At 44.0% G+C, this 12,739-nt stretch overlaps 1 protein-coding gene across 1 annotated transcript in view; it reads right to left on the bottom strand.

Annotated features, from left to right (window-relative positions):
• Positions 1–12,739, bottom strand: part of PRDM14 (PR/SET domain 14) — a 48,864-nt gene that overhangs the window by 18,011 nt on the left and 18,114 nt on the right. Inside the window, exons 4-5 of the mRNA XM_085862462.1 lie at positions 2,718–2,923; positions 462–563 (exon numbers count right to left, since the gene is read on the bottom strand). Coding sequence (XP_085718588.1) covers positions 462–563; positions 2,718–2,923 — 308 coding nt within the window. The remainder of the gene's footprint in view (positions 1–461; positions 564–2,717; positions 2,924–12,739) is intronic.

The raw sequence follows: 12,739 nt of genomic DNA, 5'->3' as shown, positions 1-12,739 counted from the left end.
GGCAATGTCATCTACGAAACCTATGAAATGGCTCTCACAACTACAGATACTTCTTAAACAGCCACAATTATTATCATATCCTTGTGGGTTCGGCCGAGGAATGTTTCTGGCTGAATTTTTTCACCAACTGGCTGGCCAAGCCTGCCATTCTCCTGAAGGTGGCAGGAATTTGGAATTTGTTCAGGGTGTCAACAATAACTCTCCTACCCTTCAGGAAAGACACCGTGGGATGTTTATGTCCACCAATACTAGCAGACGTTACACCCGGCTGAATGGCTATCTGAGGGGAAGGCACACATTGTAATGCAATGCCCTGCTTGCTGAGCATCATCATGACAGTTTCTAGTCGTGTCAGGAATCAAACCCAGACTTCCAGTTTTTTAAAACTCTTTTGTCCTGATTTTATATGACTAAAAAAGCATCACTGCTTTCTATTTCACTTTTACTCATGTGTTTCTCACCTTATTGCAATATAAACACTTGTAGGGTCGCTCACCAGAATGTACTCGCAAATGCTTGTTTAGGCTCGAAGACTGGGAGAAAGATTTTGCACAAATGGAACACTGGGAAAGCACATCATCATTATAATTAGTTAAACTGGTTTTATGTCAATCATAGAAAAACGTTAAATATTTCAAAGACAAAGAAAAATATGATAAGGCATGATTATTCTGCTCATCTGATTACTAATAACTAGTACGTGGCCGTACGTGCAACAAAAAAAAATATTCAAACCGCGACACAGAAACAACAACCACACAGGCCGTTCCTTCGCTCTTGCGTGCCCGTATGTGCACACCCCCCCCCCAAAAAAAAAACAACAAAAAACTTTCAAACAACCACACAGGCCGTTCCTTCACTCCCGTAAACGACGACTGGATTGGGGCATTGTGTTTATCTATAAATGCACATAAGAAATCGAGAAATTATTAGAATACATTAAGTCATCGCTCAATGGTTTAAGTCATCACTATCCGGAAGTGGTGCGTGCCCGTACGGAATGTTCACATGCATTCCACGAATTATCGCTTGTATTGAAGTAACAACTGCTGTGATACTTACACACACAGAGTTAATTAAAATCCAAATTAAAATCAAGTTTACCTCCCTGTCTTTGCTTGCCATGACATTCGCTGCCATTGACCATTGCCACTCCTACGCCACGGTAACTAAGGCACCGATCGATCCCCATCGTAACCGGCACGACACGTGACGTCATTGTAGGCCGGCCACGCACCGGCCTACGCAGCCACGCCCACGCAGCAACGTGTCCTTTCATTGGTTGGTAAATAAATGGCCATAACTTGGGAAGCACTTGTCCGATTAATATCAAACCTTGAAAAGGCACATCCTCAGGTCCCCAGCAATATACCTGGCAAGTTTCAATTAGATCGGACCAGGGGTTGTCGAGAAACAGCAGACACACACACACACACACACACACACACACACACACACACACACACACACACACACACACTGCTGGAATTATAGATAGATGATCCAAAGTAAATAATATTAAGAAGAATAATCATAAGTTGAGTTATTAGCAACTAACCAGACTTCCAATCAGTAACAGAGGCTGGAAGAAAGAAACCAAGAGACACCTTGCAATGGCTTCTTCATTTCCTTGTTTGAGGTCATGCACCAGAATAACAGCAAACCTACAAATAACCTTTTGTCAAAATAGGTAAAATAGGCCATTGCTATGGACGCCATCTTGGTTTCTCAGAAAAGATTCATGGGATATGGTCACAAATGTTAAAATCATAATTTCTATGGTCTGTAACCTAGATCATAATTACTATAATGTCTAACCGTTATTAATAAAGTAATACCATTCATTTTGCTTTGTACAGGTGCATAGGGTTGTGAAGGCAGTTTATTAGCAAGGAGTACAGTCCTGGACAGGTCATCACTCCAACACACAGGTTACCCTAAATGGTTATTTCCCCAGTAAACTGGCACTTGTTTCACTGACCTCAGAAGGATGACAGGCTGAGTCAACCCCACCTGGTGTTAATTGAACAGTAAAAACAGGGGCTTGAACTCAGGACACTAAAGTCCCAAGCCAACCACCTTAACTGCTAAGCCAACACCAGGCTCCAACCTATATTGTTATTGCTAAATTCTACAACCCAGAGTATGTAACCTATATAATAATCACTGTAACCTCGAACCTATATCCTAATTGCTATATCCTATAAGTAATCTGTACATGAAGGTTTTCTCCAACAAAATCTAGAAACTTCCCGATGTTGCTGCAATTTAGAACCGTATTATTAATTTTATAACCATCACAACCTGCAAAGTACAAAGCCATTCAAAATGCTTGACTGAAAGTCTCATTAACATGACTACTACGATTACTACTACCATGACTACTACTACTCCTAATATGACTATAACTAACGGCACCAATTATTGACAACTTGTGGTGGGGTCGACCAGATAACATTTTGGCCCAAGTCTTTCACACGTAACAGCTGGCCAGCCTTGAAGGTCAACTGGAGCTACTTGTTGGGCAGGAATTTGTAATTTGTTCAGGAATCTGGTGATAACTCACCGATTCTTCACAAAAAAATTATATCGTGGAATCATTTACGTTCACCGATTAATGTGAGTAGATGGGGACAGACAGCTGAATAACCATCCGAGGGATGGCACCCTTCTTCAACATTCCAGCTGTGCATGGATTAATGGCTCTTTTGGCTTGCCTTGTGTGGGCGATGCTTTTCGTGTACGTGCAGTATGTGCACACGTAGCCGATCACGCTTCTCAAATGAGCGCACGCACAGGGGGCATGGAAACTTGCGGTCTCCACGATCCACGCAGCGTGTGTACTTGAGATGCTTGTCACGGTAGTAGCGGTACGCGAACACCCGGCCACACCGCTCACAGGCAAAGCCATCGGCTGCGTCATCTGCAAGGAGAAGTGCGAAAATTCGTCAACATTCTGTACCACCTCTTGTACAGTATACCTAAAACTTTCCTGAGGGAAACTGAGCTGCATGGGCTCACAATACCTTTTCTGACATCACAATGAGATCCTTCTGCTTGCCAGTATTGTGACGTCAATCACACAGGTTACTCAATGCTGCAACAGCTAAGAATATGCCGGATGGTTTTACTTCGACTTCTGGATCAGGACTAGAGTTTGTAGTTTGGCCAAGCCATTGGAATGCAATGGCCTGCTCTTATGAAGGAGGCAGTGGGAAGTTCAACATCCACAAGTGAGCACGCCAGTCGACGGGATCATCGGCTCAAAGTCTGCGCACTAAGAATGATGTATTGTATGATGAAATGCCCAGCCATCAAAGCTTGAGGATGATGGTTTCCAGTGGAATCCTATTTAGTCAAAAATACAACCATCAAGATGGACACCTGATCAAGATCGGGTGGGTTATTTAGACTTTACTAAAGCATCATGAATATTGTGGTTCGGTTAAGATGAAGTCATAAATAAATTAACACAGTGGAAAGGAAGGAAACCCACCAACAACCGGGTAGATGGACACAACAGAGGGTCAAGGGGAGGAAGAATGGGCAAGGGAATAAACATCCAGAAAAAAAACATCTGAGCACAGAAATCGTCGTTTTACACCTGCAGCAAAATGAACTTGGAAGTGCAACACAGCAATAATGGGCCAAATGGCCTCCTCATTTCCTTGTTTAAGGACATACAGGATTGCACAATGACTCGGTCGACTCACTGTCGCCCCGTGGAGACTGTAGACCCTTTCTTGATTAATTTATATTCAGCATAAGGAGAACAAGAGAGAGAGCAGAGATTGCAGACCCTCGCCAGACTTGTTTTACATGGTGTTTGTGTAGTTTTGTGTGGTGTTTGTGGCGTGGTGTGTGTTACATAATTGATATAATAGACCTTACTAGAACTGCCACTTCATAACTGCTGGCAGTGATGACCGGGTACTAAGACGTCCTGCTAAGATCGGACATCTGACCCTGACCCACAATGTTTCGTATTATTCAATTGAATTGAGACTGGGATTAAAATTAATTCAATTCAAATCAAGACCAATTACTGTCGGTGCAGTCCTGCATTGGAGTCATCAGAACGAACCTGAACAGGCAAAAAGCAAATATGAAGTCATCAGGAGGAACCTGGATAGGATTCAGGTTTCAGCTGCTACTCCTCGACCCTCAAACCCATCCAGGCACAGCCAACTGAGCCTTATTCCAAAAAAAAAGAAAAGAAAAGACAACCCAGATCAAAAATTTCAATCATCCTGGCTGCCAGACCATGTGTCCGATCAGGTTGAAGTTTAAAACATATGTTCCGCATCACCACGAGATCACAAATATGAAGTTTCACATCAATTGATGAAGCAGTTCCAGAGAAAGTTTTTTTTTAAGATTTTTGCTCAATCAAATATGGCTGCCAGACCATGTGGCATCAATATTCGTGAATACCCTTATATTGGAATACCCGCGAATATTCAAGGCTTGGGGAACATTTAGTGAAGTTTCCCCCTCAATCTGTCCAGCCCCATTTTATAGGTTTTAGGGTAAATCCAATCTGGCTGCCAAACCATGTGACTTTATGATGTCATATGTGTGAATGATTTGTTCCTCATGGATCGGTTCACGTGATCGGTTCACATCACATGATTGCCGAATCACATGACCGATGACATCATCAATTTATATTGTGTCGACCAATTTATCCTGAGATGACCCTCAAAAATTTTCATCCTGATTTGATTCCATATTCTGCATGTAGAATTATGATGTCGAAACGAAGGCACCTATGACGTCAAAAATCAATTATACTTATTCCCCATGAGGAGTACTTGCCACACGCCAAGTTTAATTTTTTTTCCTTGGTGCAGTTTCAGAGCCGCAGAAGTGCAAAGTTTTTTGGTTTTTCTCACATGGCTGCCACACCCCGTGACATATGACATCATTAATATCGTTTAAAATTCTACATGAGTAGTCGCTCCTATGGTGAAATTTTGATGTCAATCTGACAAGCGGTTGTGGAGAAAAACACTGTGCGAACAAACAAACAGACAGATACAGACAAACAAACGGACCCAAATGCAATACCCTCTCCTCCGGCGAGGGTAATAAATATTTAAATGCAATGTCTGTTTGGGGTGGACCTCCCGGTTCAGGGAGGGGTATCCCTCATTCAGGGAGGTTTGATTCAAGACAATATCAACCTTTGAACGCACAGCCACAGTGCAAGCTCCGACCCTCACCCAGCCGAGGGAGCTATATGACGTGTCAATCACCAAAAGTGCCGTTATTTCTCGTTTTTCCATCAATTTGATCAATAATTGAAAGGTTTTATTACAATGTTGACCATAGCCTGGTGTTGGCTCAGTGGTTAGGTTGGTGGCTTGGGATTCTAGGGTCCTGAGTACAAGTCCCGTTGCCACTGAATTAACACCAGGGGGTTGACTCAGCCTGTCATCCTTCTGAGGTCGGCGAAATGAGTACCAGTTCCAGTGTGTGTACTAGTAGAGGGGCACTGCCTCAGCGACATAGTTGCACTTCAAGAAATGATAGCTACCCCGGCAGCTAAGCTGCCATACAACCACCACCACAATGTTGACCTATTGCGTGCGGTACAGCATGTTTGGGGAAAATTGGCTTCGGCGTTTGGAATTGGATAACAAACAAAAATGATCATGACACATACACACAACTCACTCATATGTACAGTAATATCCCAGTTTGTGTGAATGAGAGATTCGCGCAACATCAATTTCGTTCAAAACCGGGCTCATAAAGCAGTGCGTCTCGTGCAATCGCAATTTCATTCAGAACGGGGCTCATAAAGCATTGTGATAATGAGAATACATGGACCAGATGCGCTAATTCCAGCGGAGTAGATGCACTTCCTCCGGGGACATAAAAATGATAACTGTAATAACTGTAATAACCTGAAAACATTAATATACACTATTCAAGGAATACATTTGAGTAACTAGCAAGGGATACACAGCACTGCCACACCACACTGCCTGGCTGGGTGAGCTTTTCCCAGCGGTGGTTTTCGGGACATGTTGGACATTGAAAAGTTATGGGGTCATTGGCCTTATGGTGGTTACCTTTTGCCAGCAGGTCAGTGGCAGCACTGCCTGAGCCCACATCCATCCATCCATCCATTGGGACCACACGCTGTGCAGAGCGTTGGTGCTGTCTAAGCAATCTCCTTGGCTATTGGGCACAATCCTGGATGGGTCGCCACACAGGATACCAGCAAGCTGGTACTCATTTTGCTGACCTCGGAAGGATGACAGGCAGAGTGCATCCCACCTGGTGTTAGTTCAATAGCTGAGTTGGATTTGAACTCAGGATCCTAGGATCCCAAGCCCACCACCCAAATGATCCCACATCCCAATATATATATATATATATCTATATATATATATATATATATATATATATATATATATATATATATATATATATATATATATATATATATATATATATATATATATATATATATATATATATATATATATATCTATATATATATATATATATATATATATCTATATATATAGATATATATATCTATATATATATATATATATATATATATATATATATATATATATATATATATATATATATATATATATATATATTGTTACGGATCCGGGGTGGCGAGATTCTCGCCCGACTCTTGGCGCCACCCTCACCACCGCCCTCTCCGAGGTTTATAACGCCGGCCGGCTTGGCACAGGCCTCGGGTCACGTGTCTTCAATCGTGATACCAATGTAATCCTTGTACCTTACCAGTTGGGGAAATAGAACCCCAGGTTACAGACTGGTTGCGTCAGATGCCGAGCGTTTTCTGCCGTCTGTAACCATTTTGGTATTATATGCCAATCGAACGGATCGTTCCTCGACGCGACACAGATTAATCCATAGCGACAACTTCATATGAACCAACCAGATTTATTGGGAAACATCTGGGAACACAACACAAACAAGATTCACGACAATGTTTTTATTAACAATCCTCAATCCGTTCTTAACTAGGGAACCACGGAATACAGGTTTCGAGGGGGTCTCTACCGAGATATTCCTTATGCAACACGTGCAGACAAAGACAGACAGAATGCATGCAAGACAGAGTACTTGGTGATGTCTCATGGACGAGAGGACAGTGTCAAAAGCATGAATGTCGCTCGCAACAGGCGGATGTCCACGGATTTGAGCCCCAGCTCGAACGCGCCGCGTGGCAAGATGGCGGCGCCGCACTCTTTCCTTTCTGCACCGCACACGGTGTCCACGCGATCTGACCCCGCCTAAGGTCGACGATGGGCCTCAGCTGATTTCTCTCAAGGTCCCGCGTATAAATCCATGCCTGGCCTGTTCTCCAGACAAGGCCCAAATCGAGGTGCCAGGCTCCGGCAAGCGGATCGGCAAACGTGTCGAGCCGTTGGTGTGAGCAGGGACCGTCAGAGGCTCCGTCGTCTCCTCTCCTGCCTTCCCACCTCGAAGCCCGACTTCCCAACTCCGTCCTCTCAGTTTCTCTCTCTGTCGAACCACCTTTTCTTTCCTTTTCTACGCCGCCTCTCAAAGCCGGCGGCCATCTCTCTCACGGCAGAATCCTCGACGTGCAGGCAGGTTCAGCGTCTCTCCCGGCAGATCCAACACTGTGCCTCCTTCGTTCGCTCGCTTCGAAGCCACGAGCGCCTCGAAAACCTGACCGTTTTCCAAACTGAGAACTCCTTTTCTCCCTCGTTTCTCTTTCGTTCGCTCCTTCGACACATGAGCAACCTCTCGAAAACTCGACCGTTTTCCAAACTGAGAACTCCTTTTCTCCCTCATTTCTCTTTCGTTCGCTCCTTTTACACACGAGCCCGCCTCTCTCTGCGAAGCCGACCAACTCCTCCCTTTAGCTTCACTTCCTCTTTTTGGCCACACCCTCTCAGCCGACTGGGCGGGGCCTCGTCCGGGATGGGGAAGAAGAAGAGGGAGCTCTCGTTCCACCACCACCGCACAAACAATAATACAGCCTCTTACCTCCCGACACACATGTAACGTTCATTTTACCACACAACCTAGCAAAGCATACATTTAATGGGGGATCTGAGCTAATCCTATATTTAGTAGTCCAATAAGGGCCATTTCCGTAACAATATATATATATATATATATATATATATATATATATATATATATATATATATATATATATATATATATCTCCGCCAGTCGATCTGTCTGTCTGTCTGTTTGGAGTGGTGCTTACCGGTTCAGGGAGGGGCTTCAAAATCAAATCTCCCCCATTTTGTTCACACCGTGTAACCTCTTTTGTCATGCTCGCACTTTCTTATACTCTCACAGCTTTATCTTAACTCGAATTCGATATCTGGTTTAATTTTTTTGTAGTTGCTAAGCTGGTGTAAGTTTCAGTTTCAAAAAAAAACAGGAAGAACATCAGCGTTTTTCGACAAAAAGTCATTTTAAGTGAAGTTAAGGCCTGTGATATCAATTCCATTCAGACTCCCTCACGGCTATATGTTAACTCTAATTCACCATTTAATATCATTTTTTGTAGTCGCTAAGATGGTTTAAGTTTCAGCTTCAGCAAAAGGTGAGAAAATCGGACCAATATCGGCATTTTTAGACTAAAATGCATTCTAATAGCCATTTTGAATGGATCTGGTCGGACACGATCTGGGGAGGGGGGAGAGGAGCGAGTGAGATTGAGGGGGAGTAGAAGAGTAAGCGTAGGGTTCCCAACAAGGGAAAAATGAAGTTAGGGATCAACCTGCAGTCTAATTCTATTTTATCATGTTCCTGGGGAAAATATAAATCGTTTATTTCAAGCGAGTAATAACTCTTTGCCAACTATAGAATTAAACAATACTTAGAAAAACTTCACATCCTCTCCAACCCCTTACCCCCACTTCCCTCCTCTCCCCTGTGCATGACCCTCTCCCCCTCCCCCCTCTCATGAGTGAAGCATGAGATTATGAAGAGGGGCGGTCTAAACGATTCCTACGGGTGCCCGCACTAGTATACACTTGATAGCCGTCGTTGGTGGCCTCAAAACGGATGTCAAGGCCAATGTGTGGTAGCTTAAAACCTCGCCCACATCCTGAAGTTCCCACAGTGCACCAAAAATGTAGGGTCTCTGGGTACTATGGTTTGGCCATGAAAGAACAAAGTTTAAAAAAAGAAAAAAAAAACGTACAAACACACAAACACTTGAAAATAGATGTGTGTAGATTAGTTATAAAAAATATATCTATATTTTGTACATTTAACAAATCATCACCCAGGCCTTTTGGTTCGATTTCCAGAGACAGGCAGATGATCTTCATAGACCATGGCGTCTCGGAATGGTACACGCGAAGGACCTTTAACTTCAAGTCTCAAGTAGCATTGCCACCGAGGAGGAGCGTCAGGTGGTCTTTCGCTACCTTGAAGCCAAAGGCATGTGCTTCCTTGGAAATGAATGCACAGGAAGGACAGCATCCTCTTCCAAAAAAAACCCCCGTTTCATCACACATTAAAAACTAGCTGGGGAGGGAAAACTTCCACAAGGGTCTTAAACTGAGTCGGAAATTCACTCGCAGCTTCGCCAGTTATGTGAATGTTATGCAAATTGCTGCGGCGCTTAAATCTATCGAACCACTCCCAACCTCGACTATCTGTGAACGTCTCCTGGTAGATCACTCGCCTTCCTGCGCTTTCACTTCATCACATAGGCTCAGCACCTTTTAGTGGGGCAGATAACAGCAATTTTTGAGAGGAATCATGCAAATGATGATACAAGCATCAAATTTGGCACATTTGTTCTCCAGGGGATTCTAATCAAATCTGCCTGATTGGCCATTTGAAAATCCAAATTTTGAAAAATTTGAAAAAAAAAAAATAAAACTTCAAAAAAGTCAAGATCACGAATCAATGTTGGATGCTGGCTGAGATTGGTGAATGTTTCAGAAACATCATCAAAGACGTTCCAAGTCTGCCATGCAGTTTTCTTCCCTTTACTGCGGAAAGCAGTCTGTGATTCACACATCTTTTCTGCAAGGAAGTGAAACAGCTCAGTCTTGTTGCTGTCATCTCGAAGAAAGCTTCTCCAGTTACTTGGGGTCTTACTGGTTCCTGTCACTCTTCTTCCGATTCCTTGCCCCCTTTTCGACCTTGCCTCGGACTTCAGACTTGACTTCTTGTACACATCAAACACTACGTCCACCCTCTCGTACCTGGCACCATAGGATTCCACCTTTGGGATGATGTCTTCTTTAGCATAGTCATCAAATATCTTTGAAGTGCGTGGAGGTAGGGCATTGATAAGTGCTGAGCCATCAATGATGACTGCATCTCCCCTTGGTTCTCTGTCTGGGATGTTCACTTGTGCTTCAAGAATTTCAGCCAGCTGTGACTTCAAATTTTTTGGAAGTTTTTATTTTTATTTTTTTATTTTTCAAACTTTGGATTTTCAAATGGCCAATCGGGCAGATTTGATCAGAAAGCCCTGCAGAACAGAAATGCCAAATTTGATGCTTGTATCATAATTTGCACGATTTTTCTACTATCTACTACACTATTAGACATATTTACTGCCTGGCTTAAAGTCATAGTGCACCGACTCATATCCTCAATCCAGGAGGATAAATGGCTCTCCATCTTGTCCATTAAACTGCTTTTTGATCACATTAATGTTGGAGCACCTTTGTGAAAAATTGAATATTTATTTGGTGCGAAAGTGAATCCATGCAAAGCAGGATATCATTGTATAACCATCACAGTATATATGTACATACTACCATACTAGTGGGGTATGCCGACACATTGAAAGCAATAATGAACCGTGCTTCAGACGATGGTACATAATAAATAGCAGCAGTTGCAGCATGACCTCCCATTGTCTCCGTTCGCTCACCTGCGGTGAGCACAAGGCTGCACTTATTTTCGGATATTTTAATTTGTAGACGCTTTCCGATGGTTGTGTCATTTTTCCCGGTGTATCGTCTTCGATGTTCGTCGGCTTGCAAAATTTCAGCTTTCTATTTCACCCAGAAGGTCCCGAACATGAATACCAGTCAGTCAGTGAGTGTCAGTCGGTGAATGGTGAGGATGAGTGTTACATATTAGATATGAGAAAATACCACCCATTGCTTCGCTGACGGGATTACAAAGGGGGGAGAGGGAGAGGGGAAGAGTGAGGAGGTGGAGGGAGGGGGAGCAAGGAGGGAGGGAGAGTGAGGAGGGGTGGGTGAAGGGAAGGCGGCGTGAGGTGTGAGGAAGGGAAGGCAGACAGTGGAGTGGTCTTTGTCTGCATGCGGTGGAGCGTCAATTACGATTCATACTGTCTTATCAATATGATTCTGCATAGAATACAGTGAAGACGGAAAAAAATATATAATGTATGAAATCCATTTTCTACTGATCATACTATAAATACTGCCCAGAGGCAAATACCGCCCAGACATGTCCTGAGACAAACACTGCTTGGACATGCCCAGAGCCAAACACCGCCTGCACACGTCCGGAGCCAAACCGTCCGGACACGTCCAGAGACAAAATCCCGTCCAGACATTAATGGCAACCAGACACGGCCGGAGATAAGCACTGCCCGGATATGGCCAGAGGAGACAAACAAACAAGGCCCAGACAGGTCCCGAGATAAACACCGCCCAGACAAGCCTGGAGACAAACATTGCCTGGAGATAAACACCGACTACAGTGCGTACTGTACACAACCAAAAAACCTTGAGTAGCTTTCACCCTGTTTTGAGGAAATTTCAATAAACATTTAAAAATCAACATTGCATTGAGACGTTGCTTAAACATTAATATTTATAAACTTGCTCTTGGACAAGACAACAGAACCCAGGCGGATCTTGTGCGCGAGGACAACAAATGAGGAAGGTGAAGCATGAAAAACTGAGCTTCTGTACAACAGGAAATAAATAAAGCCTAACCCCCTAATGGCGCCTTTTACCAGACTTGCACACAATGAACAATGGGGACGTGCAAGAGCTTGTGGCTGGCATGAGCTGGTCGGGGCTCCACACAATGGCATGACCGTGCGGGTCAGCGCTGCATGGATGAAATACAGCTCAGGGAGCAATGGGCCTGTAGAAATGGCGATGAGGGAGGTGAGATGAGAGGGACGTCTCTTCCTCAGGGGATGAAGCAAAGAGAGAGCAAGATGTTGACGTCTCCGTGTGCAAAGCTCAACTGCCGCTCATGCGCAGCCCCAACCCTCTTGACCTCCAGGATCTCCCCCTCCCTCCCATGTATAGCAAGTCCCTGTTGGCAGTGGGGCTATCCCCCGGGCCATCCCACCCTGTGGAATGGCCCTGAACAAAAGTGCTCCGCCTTCCTCCAAGGCACTGCAGCAGACCTCGCCACCATGGCTTGCGTGTGGCCTGCTGGCCAAACAGTTTGTAATGGTCGTTTCTCTGAAAGCACAATGACCTTTCCAGTGTGCCTGTAGTGCTAAATGCCTGACGCCATAAGACCTCACACAGCCTCACCTGATTTACAGGAGGTTTTACATAACATACATACCCTCCACTGTCTTAAGTTAACGCTCACTGCCTCCTCAGTGCATGTTTTACAATATGACTTACTCTGCCATTTTCCCTGTTACAAGAGTAATCCAACCAACGCGGACGTACAGATCATACTCTTATTACCACAATCTAGCTGTCGATCCACCAACCGCCTTCCACATATCAGCATACTTCATGGTGCAGCGATTCTCAAAACTACTACTACTCCTTTT

The sequence above is a fragment of the Eptatretus burgeri genome, chromosome 17 (genome assembly GCF_056783735.1).
Source record: "Eptatretus burgeri isolate ZD-2024b chromosome 17, Ebu_testis_v1, whole genome shotgun sequence".
NCBI classification, from domain to species: Eukaryota; Metazoa; Chordata; class Myxini; order Myxiniformes; family Myxinidae; genus Eptatretus; species Eptatretus burgeri.
Note: the sequence above shows the minus strand (reverse complement) of the source record. Positions and strands in the feature narration are given on the sequence as shown.